Source organism: Adiantum capillus-veneris, chromosome 22, assembly GCF_014529385.1.
Source record: "Adiantum capillus-veneris isolate H3 chromosome 22, ASM1452938v2, whole genome shotgun sequence".
NCBI lineage: Eukaryota > Viridiplantae > Streptophyta > Polypodiopsida > Polypodiales > Pteridaceae > Adiantum > Adiantum capillus-veneris.
Window position 1 is genome coordinate 51,925,602 of NC_140952.1, and position 16,464 is coordinate 51,942,065.

A 16,464-nucleotide genomic window follows, 5' to 3' on the forward strand; every position below is an offset into this window, starting at 1 on the left:
ACACTAGAATTAGCCTCTCTGACTGTCCATTGGTTTGTGGATGAAATGAAGACGAGAACTTGAGCGTAGTGCCCATGTTCTCAAACAATCCTCTCCAGGACAAACTGGTCATGCGAGGATCACGATCACTGACAATCGATTGTGGCATACCATGGTACTTAAACACATTGTACATGAACAAGCGTGCCATTTGATCAGATTTTATCTTCTTCCTGATAGGGATAAAATGGGCCTGCTTGCTGAACCTGCAGATAATGGTCCATATTCCCTGTTGGCGTTCTTGGAAGATCAAAGATAAAGTCCATAGCAATGCTTTCCCATGGCTTATCCGTAATCGACAGTGGTTGTAACAGCCCTGGTGCCTTTTGCCTGTCAAACTTGACCTTTTGGCAAATCACGCATGCTCGCACAAAGGCATCCACATCTCTCCTCAAGGTAGGCCAATAGAAGAATGCCTCTACCGCTTTAACTGTCGCATCGAGGTGATGCTATCTCTGTAAAGTTCCTGATAAACCTTTTATAGTAGAAACACAATCCCTAGAAGCTTCTGACATCGTGCACAGTCTTCAAGTTTGGCCATGTCTTAATAGCTTCGACCTTTGCGGGATCCATTCTGATACCATCTTTTGAGACTATGTGGCCAAGAAAGTGGATCTCTTCCAGGAAGAATTCACTTTTCTTATGATTGACAAGTAGCCTGTGATTGTGCAACTCTTCGAACACAATGGTCAAGTGACGCCTATGCTCCTCTTCATTCTTCGAATAGACTATCATGTCATCGAAGAACGTCCCAACAAACTGTTGATGCGAGCAGAAAATCCGGTCCATCATTCTGTTGAATGTGGCAGGAGCATTTGTTAGACCAAACGGCATCACTAGAAACTCATAAAGACCAAATGTCGTTCTAAATGCAGTCTTGTGCACATCCTCTGGCCTTTTACGAATCTGATTGTACCCACTCTTAAGGTCTATCCTATTGAAAATTGCAGCACCCTCTTAAGTGATCGAGAATATCATCAATCCTTGGAATAGGAAACCTATTCTTGATGGTATTCTTATTCAATGCACGGTAATCAATACACATGCTCCATGAGCCATCCTTTTTCTTTACTAGGATCACTGGGGAGCAAAAGGGTGAAGAACTAGGCTGGATCAGCCCCTTCTCTAATAACTCCTCAACCTGGCCCATAATCTCTTTCTGCTGCGCCGTGCTAACCCTGTACGGAGGTCTATTTGGTGGGCTACACCTTGGCACCAAATCTATCCGATGGTCCTCAGGTCTCTTTGGCGGCAATTGTGACGGTAATGAATAAGAAAAACAGTCACTAAACTCTCGCAAAAATGCTGACCTTTCTTTATCTAACACAGATAAATTTGACTGACAATTATCTGAGACATCACGTACTAAAATTAAGTACACAGAAAGATGATTCTTATTACAGAAGTGATAGTCCAAGCAGATACAATAGGGATAGACTCCCCTTTGAGCTTTACATCCAAAACATGAGTTTGCCCCTATGCTGAAGGGCGATCGTCTTGCCGAAGGCATCCAACACGCCATGTACTCTGAACATCCATGGAATTCCAAGTAGCGCATCGCACTCTTCCAATGGCATGATATAAAATTCTTCTGTGTCTACATATGGCTGAATATGCAGACACAGCTTTCCAATAATGGGCGTAACACACTCTTGAGTGGCCAGCACATGCCAACCCTGCCTCTGCCGTGTACCCCATCTCTTCAGCTTTGATGCCCAGCTTCATAGCTAACTCTGATGAGATAAAGTTTGCTTTGGCACCTGGATCAAAGAAGATGAGTGCAGTCTGATCTCTAACTTTACCCCATGCTCTGCATAACTCGTTGGCATTTGTACTGGGCCTGTCACCCACCATATCTGGCACCAAACCTGCCGTGGGTTTAGGCTTCTTGCCTTTCTGGTCCTCTTTATCATCTGAGTCAGCTGGTCTTTTCGTTTGTGGACAATTGGTAGCAAAGTGACCCGGCTGCTTGCATATAAAGCATTTGTTTTTAGCCATTAAGACCTTTTCCTCGAGCGACTTACACACAAAAGGCTTCCTTTTCTATTTCTTTGCCTACGCTCCAGAAGTCCCAGCTGAGTCCTTATCTTTGTTGGCCTTTTCTGACTTTGTGACGCTTCAGGAGCCGTTTTCACAAAGGCCTTCTTCACAGAATCTTTCTTCTGCTGCCCTCCTTTTTTGTTGCTCGGAAACCCACTGTCCTCTCCTTTCAACAAGGCAAGACCAGTGTTACAACTTCCATGATTTTGAGTGAGGGTAGCCACTCTGTTCTTGGTACAGTAGTCCCGAAGCCCTTTAGGCAGCCCACAACAGTACTTCTCTATCTGCTCTATCAAAGGCACAAATCTATAGGAGGTCACTGAGAGTAACGCTTTACAAAATCTCCGATTGTACTCCAACAAGCTCTTACAAGTAGCCGAAGTAAGTTGGTGCCAATCTGTCATGACGTCGGCTTCAAATTCATTTGACAGCGAAGCAGATGCAAACATTTTCTTGAAGTAGACCCATGTGGCGGGTGCCTGTCCTTGCATTAACAATGTCGTCCACCATATAAGCGCATTGTCTGTCAAGGAAGTGGCAGCTTTCCTGAACTTAGAGGCCTTTGCAAAATTCCCTCCTGCATAAGCTGTATCAAACTACTGGAGGAAAGTAAGAGCCTTTGCCTTATCCTTGAAGCTGCTGAAAGTGCTAAACTTTACAGCTGCACCACCTTCTTTGTAAGCTTTTGGCTTTTCTAGTGCTCCCAAATTGTCATAAGGAATTGTCTGCAACATGGGCACTGTAGTAGGAATCATCGGTGCATCTTGGCCATTAACATTTTGCGTCATAGGTGCCATATCTGGTTGCTGTCCAGAAAAACCAGCCATGCCAAAATGACCTTGTGGCACCCCAAACTGGTCCTGGTTGCTCTGAAAACCTTGTTGCATGCCAATGCTACCATACATGGGGTTTGGCATCATGCCTTGCATACCCCCACACACTATTCCTGGCATGTATGGCTTGGCATGTATGGCTGGCTTCCAAGCACATAACTAGCCATATTCTGGAATACAGATTCACCCCAGAAATACCTAGGATGTACCATTGGTGGTGGAAAAACTGGATGCATTGCCTGGTAACCAGTTCCTTGTCCATTCAAGACAGCATGTGGGCTCTGAAAGGTGGCAGGCTGAACTGGCATAGCTTGTGGAATAGGCGTTCCACCACCTGTTCAAGGACGGGAGGAACTTGTTTTGGAGCCCCTAACTCCGCAACATGCGAGTGTTCCCTATCCTGCTGAGACGCATGAAGTACTTAGGCTTGAGCCTCAACAAGCTCTATTCGCGGTGTAGGTTGCCTATTTTTGCTGTGGCACTGGTGGCACTTGCAAGAGTTCCATAAACCTTGGGTTCTGCACCAATTGCGAAAACACATTTACCGCGGCAACTAACTGAGTCCTGAACGCATCATCCTCAAGTTGCCCAGTCATAAAGCCCTGTACTGGAGGAACATTCACATTGGGAAAGGCGCAGACACGGGTGGCCGTGAACTCTCGCCAACCTCAAACACCATAGGAATTTCCAAAGAGGAGCCCCCTTCCATAATGCCTTTCCCTTTGTCGGCCATAGTGTAATCTTGCGTTTCTGTACTCTGTGTCTTTACCCAAAACAACCGAGGCTCACTTCTTGAGGAAAAAGTGATTCTATCCTGGCGATGGAAGCATGAAACCCGCCCGTAGGGTGGTAGACTTTGGCCTTCACCCAAAATTCTTTACTTTAGATACACATAGGGAGAACTTTGGAAAGGTAACCTGCAACGGGAATTAACACTTAAGCGCGTACACGGCTTGGAAGCTAGAATGCTCCGAGCAGACGCCGACAACCTGTAGGCCCCAAAATTGGCGCCCCTTTCGGTATTTCTTTATTATTTAAGAGGGTAAATTACAAAGAAAAGTCCTGGGAATTCTTTACCTGTATCCAGCTAAGCTAGATACCACCTATTTTGGCAAAATTTCGGTAGCATAACAGCCCCAAAACTTGCTCGGAAACTAATTCCCCTGCTGGAACTCACTTCCACTGATATAAACCCTCTGATTTCTGCCCAAAAACAGTAAATTCAGCACGCTGAGTAGTTACCCGTAGAACTTCCTCCACAAAGGCCAGAAGATCACACAATGATCTAATCCCAATAAGTTCACCACCCAATAAACCTCCATACAGGGTGTGTGTCACAACAGGAGGAGACTATGAACCGAGCACATGAGCTTTTGGAAAAAGGACTAATCCAACTTGTGTAGAGGTTCTCCATACAGGATGAGTGCCGCACAACAGGAGGAGGAGATTATGAACCAGACACATGAGCTTTTGGAAAAAGGACTAATCGAACCTAGTTCTTCCCCTTTCTATTCCTCAAGCCTTCTTGTGCAAAAGAATGATGGATCTTGGAGAATATCCATTGATTGCAAGACACTCAACAAGATTCCATTAGGAATAGATCTCGTATTCCAAGGATTGATGATATTTTACAAGGATCTTTTTGCTTTAGCAAGATTGATTTAAAGAGTGGCTATCATCAAATATTGGTAGCCCTTGCGGATGCCCACAAAAGTACTTTTGGGACTCCTTTTGGTTTATATGAGTTTTTAGGGATGCCTTTCGGCCTCAATATTGGTCCGGCTACCTTCAAAAATATGATGGATCGTATATATAGACAATACAGGAGGTTCGTGGGAGCCTTTTTGATGATATCATTGTTTTTTTCCGAATCAAAACTTGAGCATAAGAGAACACTTAGCTCAAGGTTGTTAAATTATAAAGGAACATTGATTGGTAATTAATGCTAAGAAATGTGAATTCTTCATGGAAGCAAGGTTGGATATATTCAACGTACGGATCGGCATCGTACAATACGGCGTATTGTATGGGGATCCGTACGTATGGATTGTATCGTACAGTAGTAGTTTTTTTTTTCTTGTTGGGCTTGAAGTGGGTTTTTGGGCGACCATTTATGTGAGTGCTCTTATTTGGGGCTTTTAGGCACTTGTAGACCCTTATTGAACTCAATACATAGAGACTATTGTCCTGTTAGTTTTATGTGACTATCATTTATAATTGACTATCATCCATTTCATAATCTAAAATTTTGGAGTTTGTTGTTGTTGTATGTAGATTGTAACATTGGAGAGTTAGTTGAAGCTTTACACGTGTTATTGGATTCTAATTGTTTAGTGTTGGATGGGTGGAGTGGTCCACAATATTGAACAATCCTTTAAAAGCTTCAAATTTTATAGTTTATGGCAGTTTTGGTTTGTAGTTTTACCATTTATGGAGTGATACTTATGGATATATTATAAACCTCCTAAAGTATTCAAAACTTTTGCACATGAGGATATGATTGACGATGGATTGGAGCCTACCATTCCAAGAGTACAAGCGGATTCAACTATTGAGCCTCTTGAACTTGATGCAAAGCCTCCTGCATAAGAGGGAAGCAACTCCACTACTTTGTCAACAAATAGGTTGTAACGGGACATGCACCACGTGCCAATGGAAAAGAACAGACTGAACAACTCTAAGCACTTCAAAAAACACTGAACTGAAAGAGATGCACGACACACAAGACGGGAGTGGCGGAGTTCCACCCCAAGAGAGGCACTGGTCACAAACCCTGGCGCCCCTTTTGGTATTTCTTTATATTGCTTGAACTCACTACAATGTCGGTACTCGCGCTCTGCACCTTCACCCGAAAGTGTCTGAGTATGATCCCTTTGCACATATTTAAAGGCCCCTGGCCCTTACAAGCAGTTTACATGAAAAGTTTACAAGCCTAATCCATCTGGTCCAAAAGCAGATGCCCAAAAGCTACCAGCGCGTTTCACGGAAATCTGTACACGTGCCACGTCAGCAGCGCAAATCGCAGGAGTCCGTACAGTTTTCCACGTGGCACTGTAAGCGTAGATTGTGGACACCCGTATTGATGCCAGGGCGTCATCTTTTACACTTCTTCTGTGCGTGTGTAAGTGGGTCCTGTGTTACTTTAATTGTCTTTCGGTCACCTGGCCCCATCGGACGGGGTCCCATAAGTTGGTAAGACTTCTTCTTCATAGCATTTAGGCCCCTCGGCCGGGATCTACAAGTCGGCTCAGGTCTTCAATGGCTTGACACATTAGCAGATTGTGACATCCCCCCTTCTTGAAAGAGAGTAATTGTCCGCGATTACCGTATATCTGCAAAACAACTCAAGTTAGTTCAAAAAAAAATTCCGAGGGTCATTCCGAGGGACAATCAGTTTTCTCATTCCAAATCTCATCCAATAAGGAGTATATTCTCATTCCAAATCGGAGCTCTTGATATTCCGGCATAGCAAAATTAGCCATCACACCTAGACCGTGGTGATCTGTAATGGGTGTCATGCTTTAAAATTATATACCCAGGTAATCTCATTGAATTAGGAATGTTCAGTGGTTGGCACATCACAATGCAACACAAATGCTCACATATGTATATTACAAGATATAGAAAAATATATACGCCGATGAACACTCCCCCCGTAAATAACCATCCAGGTCTAGGCCATGAGCTGTTCAACGACTCCCTCATCACTCCTCCCGCAAATAACCTAAAAAGGTCTAGGCCATGAGATATAGAGGCCTTTTACAACCAAATGCCCCTCGATTGTAGCCTGTGTTGTTTGGAGGTGCTGAGAGTAATCACTGCTCAAACTTCTTAATAATTCCACCGTAAATAACCACAAGGGTCGTGGCCATGAGTATATGCAACCATTTTCAAACATCAATTTGCTTCAGTACTCCTCCCGGGAGTAAATCATCAATCATTGAAACCAATATTAAAACCAGAGTCAAACAATTCAAATCGGCACCAAGACAGGTTTAAAACAAATACCATCCATTTCAAACAAATGTCAAATAGTACTTCCTCAAACAAAGTTCAAAAGTATTTAAAACAACTAGATAATTTATTCAGGTTTTTGTTCGGACTGTCGAACTTGAGGACGATTGGCTTGTACTTCTACATCACGGTAATGGTACGGTTCCGGATTTGGAGTGTTGTGTCATTCTTGTCATGCCAAGGCATGCCCAAGAGAACGTCACAATTGCCCAACTTCATAATGTGGAAATCGGCTTTTCTTTGATATCCTTTGATGGTCATTGGAAGAATCACCTCGTTGGTCTGTGGTTAACTCGGCTTCAATTTCGCCACCCTGTGGATCATAATCAAAGTCCATCTGCTTCAGGAATTCTGGATGGATAAAATTTTTGGTAGCTCTTGGGTCGAAGAAACTTAGGGCTTTCAAGCCGTTGACTTTGTCATATGCTCGACCCAATTCATTTGTACTTTCAAGTCGTATGCCATAAATGTCAGGTACACGGCCAATGGTTGGTTTGAGCTCATTTTGCTCAAGATGGTCCAGAGGTTATGTCGGACGTCGGCGCGAGTGTTGGCTTCGTTGGTTTGTCAGTACGAAGGGGACAACCAGAATAGTTATGCCCTGTTTGAAAGCATCCAAAGTATCGGCCTTCTTGTAATAAGGTGTCTCGTTGTTGAGGTGTCAAACGAGGCTTTTGTGGTCGACTTTCACAAGAATCTCGAGAATTTGTTCGTTGTTGCCGAGAGTTTTGGTTATTGGTTGGAGTTGTTTTTGTAGTAAACTCTAGCTTACCTTCCATCAATTTGTAGCCGACCGCAGCATGGTCCATAAGCTCTTGCATGGTTGAGACTTGCTTGGACAGATAATATTCCTGCAATGGTAAGGGAATAAACTTAAAGGAGGACATCGGAAGGTAGACGTCGAGAAACCTTTGGTTATAGTTGTCTATGGTCTCTGTGGCAAGCATTTTCAAGTTGACCCATTTTGACAAGATCCGGACTTCAAAGAGAAGAGTCATATAACTGCATGCAAATATTGTCTTGAAAGCTTGTCAGGTCCTTGGAGCACGCGGTTGTGTTGCGATTGAACTCCACCACTTCATAGCATTATCTTTAAGAAGTTCCGCTGCTCGAGAAATCTTGGATTCTTCTGAATAGTTCCCTAAAGCATAGATATTGTAAAATTGTTGTAGGAACTGCAATGATTTCTTTCGATCTTCACCCCGGAAAAGGTGAAAGTTGTGTCGGCATCTTTCGATTGGTTAGGCGCGTATCTCGGGTACGGATAATCAAGGCATCCATAAGGGTGGTGGTGGTGAGGGAGGTGGGGGCGACGGTGGTGGCAAAGGCGGTATCGAGATGGCTACACCATGTTCCTGAAGACTCCGTCGATCGGAACAAACGGCTGGGAAGGTTGCTGGTTGAAAGCTCGCGTACGTTCTAGTGCTGGAGGAGGAGGTACCTCCGGGGGCATCGGAGGGGGTAACATGTAATTCAAAAACTATTAAACTTTGCAGCATTGGAAGATTCTGCCGAGGATGCCGCTAAAGAATGTCGTGAAGCTCGTCGAGGAGAATCTGCAGGTACTTTGCCGAATCCATGAATGTCATGTGGTCTTGGGTTCTTTATGGCTTATGCCCTGTAAGACAGAGCCATGAAGACGGGAGCGTGCCCGACGTGCGACGGGCTAAGGGTGGGAGTGGCTAATAAGTCCGGGGCAGTGACATGAAGATTCTTTGTGGAAGCGCCGTTTTGCTATGTCTCCTTTTTGATAGGACCGGTATGCTTTCAGAAAAGCACACAATTGGAGCTTTGATACCACTGTAACGGGATCGGCACCATGTGCCAATGGATAAGAACAGACGGAACAACTTTAAGCACTTCAAATAACACTAAACTGAAAGAGATGCACGACACACGAGATGGGAGTGACGGAGTTCCACCCCAAGAGAGCATTGACCCCAAACCCTAGCGCCCCTTTCGGTATTTCTTTATATTGCTTGAACTCAGTACAATGCCGGTACTCACCCTTTGCACCTTCACATGGTAGTGTCAGAGTATGAGCCCTCTGCACATATTTAAAGGCCTTTGGCCCTTCAAAAGAAGCTTACGTGAAAAACTTACAAGCCTAAAAGCATGTGGTCCAAAGCAGATGCTTAAAAGTTGTCAGCGCATTTTACGAAAGTCCGTACACTTGCCATGCCAACAATGCAAATCACGGATGTCCGTACAGTTTGCCATGTGGCACTGTTAGTGTAGATTGTGGACGTCCGTACACCTGCCACGTCATCACCGTTTACACTTCTTCTGTGTGTGTGTGTGTGTAAGTGGGTCCTGCGTTACTTTAATTGTTGTTGGGTCACCTGGCCCCATTGGACGGGGTCTCCTCGGCTGGGATCTGCAAGTCGGCTCAGGTCTTCAGTGGCTTGACACATCAACAATTTGTGACAGTGGCTTAACACGTCAACAGTTTGTGACACTAGTCAAATTGATTGTGATGGAAGTGAAGTAGTCATGAATATGTTTTTTTAATAAAAAAATTGTTTATTCATAGTAGCATTTTACCAACAGACTACTTTGTATGTACATTTTGATGCAAACTCTTTCAATGTTTTGTCATGATAGACATGTTTATTTGATTGAGTTTTAGAGATTAATGGTTGCAACATTTCTCTGAGTGCTAGTTCATTGGTAAATCCACATAAGTTTGATGTGAAATGTCGAACCAGGGCGGAAGCTAATGTGAAAGGTTGGATCATTGTGCAAACGTGAAATGTTGGACCAGCGTGTAGTGTAGACAATTTTGTGTTCATGAATGCTTTATGGTGTGTGTAGGCCATATTGGATAATGATGCATTGACAGGATACTTTCATGCTAGCAAAAAATAAAATAAATAAATAAATAAATAAATAAATAGATACTCTTCTTTTAACGGGAGGGAATGCCACCAAATTGGTCCATAGCCTTGGACTCTGATGACTATCTGCAATTGTTTCATGCTTTTGTTATGTGGGCTGCATTTTAGGAGGAGGAATTGGAGGAGCTTGAGGTGCTCACTGGCTTAACATAGCAGCAGTTGGACACACTGGTGCCACATGCATGGCAGGAAGACCATCCAACTAATTAACTGGGCGACCCTCATACTTTCATAGGTTGCAAGGAAGGTGGACACTTGGATAGCACATGCATGGCACATGCAAGGCATCTTGGACAGGTATGCATGGCAGGTGGTCTCAGGCACTAGGCGACTCAAAAGCTGTCATTTTCAGCCAAGGGCGGCCCCACACACAGATACTAGCAGCAGAAAAACTGGCCGCTTGTGCAAAACAGCCTTAATACAAGCTCAGTTAGAGAGGGAAGATGTTGACAAATGGTGCATGTGCCGTGTCTAAACCAACACACACCCCCATACAGGTCTTTACACACTCTCTCAATCTACACTCTCATGACCAGGGTGCCATCGCCCTAGAGGAGTCTTGTAACTGTTTCACCATTATTTGAATAAACAAACACCGACAGGGGTGCTTATTTAGGGGCCAGTGTTGTGTAGAGAAGGAACTCTGCCTCTCTATCTCTCATTCTATCTCATGTCTCTATTATCTATAACATGCTAAATCTTTAGTAGCTCTATCTACTTTCTATGAGCTAAAAATTATGTTTTTGCTGTCCGTTAACACCTGGGCAGTAGACCAGCTGGTTACAACCTCTCTTGTTATGCTCATCACCACGCAAAACAAGAACCTCTGTTGTAATGCTCAAGTCTTTCACTAGAAGAGCAATCCAAACAGCTTCCTTCCTGGCCTCTAATGCAGCAATATACTCAGCTATTTTAAGACATATATTGCATTTTTTCAACCAAGAGATCCATGTCAGAACATTATTTGCGAAGGCAAAGGCATAAGGTGTGAAGTAGGCCTTCTATTGTCCACATTCCGTACAAAATCGGTATCCATGTAAGCATTACGCTTAATTCTTTGCCTCCAAAGCAACTGCTACAAATTCATTTTAAGTATCTTATGACACCTTCATTGCCTTCCAAAGGATCCACCTCATATTTTCTTAGGACTTCCACTACAAAGTGCAATGTCCAGACAAGTAGCAATGGTTGGGGTAAAGGGCCATGTGCCTGACCACCCATATCAACTAACCTGTCTACTAATTGTACCTTATCATTGATTATCTCACACTACAATAAGGAGCCAACATAATTAACTGGATCTGTAGCTGCTCCACCCATAAGCTGTGTCTCTTCTCCCCTACTCTCTGTGCTTATTGTGTTGTGTATTTGGAGCTTCTGAAAGCAACCATGAAAAAACCAGTTACTAATTCTAGCCATAAGATCTCTGTATTGGGGTAAGAGTATCAACGGGCTTTAGAATTTTGAGGTTGTAGAAGTCTTGGGATAATTTATTTCATCATGTCTATGGAATTTTGTCTTTTGAATGCACCAGTACTGATAAACATCACGAGGTATGTCACTAATTGGAATTTGGTTGTTTTGTATGGTCTAGGCAAGGTTCTTTTTTCAGCAACTCATTTCAGGAGTGAGCTATTGCCATGATATGGTATGTATTTTTGCTTTTGCATTATCTGGTAGTTATAAGAGGTCTGATAGTTTCAAAGGGCGATGTATGTAGTTTTTTGGTCTTAAGAGCTTGAGGTTTCTAAAGGGCTTGTTTTTTGTGGTATGCCAGCAAATCTGCCATCGTGATCTGAAGTTGGAGAACACTTTACTTGACGGCAGTGCTGTTCCTCGATTGAAAATCTGCGACTTTGGTTATTCAAAGGTAGAACTATTATCTTGTTTGAGCTATCAATGTGTGCCCATTTGTTCTTCAATGAAAGGACTCCTTTGAACATGCTCATTGTTACTTACGATGGTTTTGCAGTCCTCATTGTTGCATTCGCAACCTAAATCAACAGTTGGAACACCTGCTTACATTGCTCCCGAAGTCCTTGCCAAGAAAGAGTATGATGGCAAGGTATGTTCCTGTAACAATGAACACAATTGAGTAAAATGCATACGGCATCTTAGATATGGATTCCTGCTTTGGCTTTCTCAAAATATGCATTTCAACTTACGACATGCATTAATGTCTTTAGTATCAAGGTTGCTTCATGAACAGATGAACAAAACATGAGTGCAGATAGCAGATGTCTGGTCTTGTGGTGTTACACTTTACGTGATGCTGGTGGGCTCATATCCATTTGAAGATCCTCAAGAACCTCGTAACATTCGCAAGTCCATTGGTGTAAGGATTTCATTTGTTCTTCTCCAATCGATTTCCTATTTGGTGTTTCCTTCTTCATATTGGCTTCCATAATGAGATTTTGAAAGTTATTTATGGCTGTGATTACAGCGGATTTTGAGTGTGCAATATACAATTCCTGATTACGTGCGGATATCAGTTGAATGTCGCAATCTTTTGTCGCAAATTTTTGTAGCAAACCCAGAAAAGGTATAACATTGTTTCGCTAGTTTCTGCTGAGGTTATCAGCATGTCAAGTCACTCTTCGAATCCCTCTCTAAGCATCACTTGCAAACATTATGTGTGCAGAGAATAACAATTGCCGAAATCAAATGTCATCCCTGGTTTTTGAAAAACCTGCCTAAGGAGATGCAAGATGGGTATGATGCGGGCATCAACGAGGCCAACCAGATTCCTGCTCCATCGCAAAGCGTTGAAGATATTATGAGAATTGTTGAGGAAGCAGGGACTCCTGGAACAAATACTGGGAAGGTATTTGAGGACAGTCTCTTCTATGGTGATGAGATGGACTTTGATCCTGATGTGGGAAGCAGCGGAGATTTTGTTTGTGCTGTCTAAAATTAAGAACGTGGCAATGATTCAATCCTGTGGGGATTAGAATGTTTGTTCTTTTCATTAGCCTTGTAAAGGAGAATGCGGGGTGCATTGACAATTTATTCTTTTCAAGAAGCCCATCAAAATCCCCACATGTGAATGCCTAATGATGGGTTGTCCTTCTCAGCTGTGAATAACAAGGCAGTCTTGTACTAGATTTCTCTCTCCGTGCATGAGCATGTGCGCGCTCATACCTCAAATGGGAGTCACTCACCGAGCAGAGAAATTTACAGCAAAGCAGGTCTATGCGCTATGGTGGGTGGGTGAACCCTTGGAAGATCATCAAAAGCAGGGGAGGTATAGAGGTACAGAAAAGTGCCACTGCATCAAGTAGTTTTTCGGAGATGCAGGGTGTAATTTTGGATTGTTGAAATGGTTAATCCATAGTTTGTAAGAGCACTACAAGTTATCTTCTATGTCCAAATGTGGAAGCATTGTATGCATGCATCTCTGTTTTCATGAATTTTCATTTCTATGCACCTCTTGAATCTAATAAAGAAATTTGACACAAATCACATGAATGTCCCTTTCTACATGGTGCTCCATGGTTTGAATCTTTTAACATCAACAATTGGAAGTTGCATTTCAAAGGAAGGGCTTGCTTGGAGAAGTTAATAAGGAATCGATGAATGAACCAATAAATCCACAGAATGGAAGCACCTACTTCACTCCCACACAAGCAAAAACATACTTTTCGGAAGAAGCTGCGACATCATATCATCACCAGGTTTGTTGAGAGCAAGAAAGCTTTTCAAGGTCAAAAATGAACTCATGTATGAGAAGGTAGGTGATGAGCAAGGGTGAATTGAGCCTTATGAGTTGAAAAAGATGTACGAAGTCATGGAAGTTCTCAAAGATATGTATGCATAAAGAAAAATGAGGAAGAATTTGCAAAATGGTGTAATGAGACTCAAGTTGAGATATACACAACATTGAAAGGGGAAATGTAGGCACTCGTGAGGGTAGAGGTGATTGTAATGAATATTGAATTGTGTGAAAGAATGGACGCAGCTTGAATACTTAAAAAGATAGGTTGAAAAATGACACTTCCATCATCTTGGCAAACAAGGAAAAAGAAACTATAGATTTAAGGTTTGCATGCCTAAAGTTTTGCAAGCAAGAGAAGAAGGGTAGGAAAGTAATCATAGTAGATTTTCAGTCATGACCAAAATGATGGTGTCATGGATTGGGCCAAGGGTTGGACTAGGCAGTGTGGACAAGGGAATCAAGCTAGGAGCATTCCCTATATAGTGGGAGGTTGGGAGGTGGATTCCAGGCTTTAGTCACCCCATGCATTACACTGCTATCAAGAGCAAGGTCTATTTTGGGCAAGTGGGTCGGGTCGTGGACCTCCACTCTTAGCATGCACATGCAAAGCTAGAGGGGGAAGGAGATTGGAGGCGAGCATGGCCGCTTGCTAAGCAACAAAAAAATCGCACCAACGCAGCTTGGGCAGACGGGCTTGTGCCGAGGAGGGAGCAAGCTCGACCTCTGCCATCTCAGGCGCTGTCGACATCGGCGGGTTCGTGTTGCCCCTGCGGCCACTTCACGTTTCTTTGGCGTCCTCGGTGGAGCACCACACAAGGTGGTAAGACTCTCCTCGTCCAGTCTTCGGCGGCCTGCAGCGCCATAGCCTCTCACAGGAGGTTTTGTTTTTCACACGGGCTTGCCCTAAGGTCCAAAAATTGGACAATTTTTTTGGACTTAGAGTGCATGCCCACCCGACATGCAGTCGATGTCCACCCGACATGTAGTCGACCTTACTTGAGAGTACAAGCAAACTCACATCTCATCCGACAAGCCGCAACATTCATGGACAAGCAGTCCGTTTGCTGCAAATAGTCTTAAAGTGCAGAAAATTCCAATTGTCCCCTCAGTGTCCGGAATCAATAGATACTTTGGAACCTTAAGCCGACTGCGACAAATCTACCCGGTACCCTTGAACGGGTGAATTTACCGGTTAACTAAAGCTTGGACTACCAACAAATTTACCGGTTGCTTAAAGCTTGGACCACTAACGTAATTAGCACAGCTAATTACCTGTTGTGGTGCATCATACGGCTACGGGATTAATTTTCGACTCCAAGTATTTTTCCTTCTATTCCTTCCATTGCACGGTGTTGCCATGGATTCAGATATCAACATGACTTTTGATTTTGAGCATCATATGCCTGATCCTGCCCATGATGGCTTGCGGTCGGATGCTCTCACGGAGGGTGCCCGCGACGCTACGGGAGGTGATGATGCTTATGAGTTGCTTTATATTCAAGAATTTCGTGCACTTCAAACACGTATATCACTAATGGAAGGAAAGTTTTCATCTCTAAATAAAAACGTCACTAAATTATCTACATTAGTGATACAACTTACGTAGCAGCAGGTCAAGGGCCCTGTTGACACACACATGCATGAGCACACTGCTACACATGGGCAAGGCCCTTCTGATCATGAACAAGGTCCATCTCCCAATTCTTTGCACACTCTCACTGCAAAGGAGGTGGATGAGTTGTTGAAAAACGCCAAACTACCGACTTTTAAGGGAGAAGACCAAGATCGCAATAAGGATGCAGTGAATATCTTTCTCAGCAAGTGGGATGGAATTCACTCCTTACGGCATACCCCGGACGCAGTCAGAGCACTGCAAACAAGCTTAACTCTGGAAGGCAAGGCTTACAAGTGGTGGATGTCTCTCAGAAGAATATCATACCACAGAGTTGGGCAGCCTTTGACGCTATGTTTCGCAAAGAATTCTTGCCTACAAATGAGGCATATCGAAATTGGACGGCTTCGGGTACGTGTTCCATGCGCCAACACGGGATATGTGTTCCATGCGCCAATACCCATTATTACTTGAATATATCTCTCACTATTGAGATGTTATCCTCAAGTTGAAAGGACTAGACACCTTTAAGCAAGTATGTGGTTTTATCCACGGTCTCACGCCATAGCTTAAGAAGCACGTCAAGACTCAAGACCCTAAAACACTTGAGGAGGCCATAGTGAAAGCACACACTCATGATGATCCAGATGAAAAGAAATCACATAATAATCACGTGCCTACTAATACACATGGTAATACACGCATACAATATGGGCACATTAAAAGGAAATTTATAGTAGCCAATTCTAAAGCATCTAAAAAACCCAAGGGGTTCCGTGGTCCTCTCTCTCCTGAGGACTTTGATAACGCTAAAAAAGAGAAGTTATGTTTCAATGCTTGGGAAGCGGTCATGGTAAAAAGGATTGTCCCAAGGGAAAATTTGCTGCTCATGGCAAGGAGAAAGCAGTGCACACGGTGCAATTGTTGCCTCTTGAGTCTTCCTCATGATTCTCTACAGTGGAAGTAACACACACTGAGGTGGTGCATGAATGCTGTCTCACAGTTTCCATGTGGCAATAGACCTTCGGACCACATGAGTTAGTACGTATGCATGGATCTCTACAAGGGCACAAGGTGTCCATCTGGGTAGATGACGGTGCTACTCACAATTTCATTAATTATGGATTGGTGAAAAAACTCAAATTGCCTCAAACTCCGAGTTCCCACCACTACAAGGTAGCAATGATGAATGGATATGATGCCGAAATGTGGGATACTCAAGTCCGAGCTGTACCGTTAGAAGTATAAGGCTACTCCACATCATTGGATTTTCAGGTTATGAACATGGAGAGGGCAAACGTGGTACTTGGTAGG

General features: G+C 43.4%; 1 protein-coding gene across 3 annotated transcripts in view; it reads left to right on the top strand.

Annotated features, from left to right (window-relative positions):
• Positions 1–13,186, top strand: part of LOC147429353 (serine/threonine-protein kinase SAPK2-like) — a 35,202-nt gene extending 22,016 nt beyond the window's left edge. For all 3 annotated transcript variants that reach the window (XM_086495501.1, XM_086495500.1, XM_086495502.1), the window contains exons 5-10: positions 11,418–11,471; positions 11,601–11,693; positions 11,796–11,888; positions 12,054–12,158; positions 12,267–12,365; positions 12,465–13,186. In XM_086495501.1, coding sequence (XP_086351627.1) covers positions 11,418–11,471; positions 11,601–11,693; positions 11,796–11,888; positions 12,054–12,158; positions 12,267–12,365; positions 12,465–12,734 — 714 coding nt within the window. In that variant the 3' untranslated portion in view covers positions 12,735–13,186. The remainder of the gene's footprint in view (positions 1–11,417; positions 11,472–11,600; positions 11,694–11,795; positions 11,889–12,053; positions 12,159–12,266; positions 12,366–12,464) is intronic.
• Positions 13,187–16,464: the final 3,278 nt, after the last annotated feature.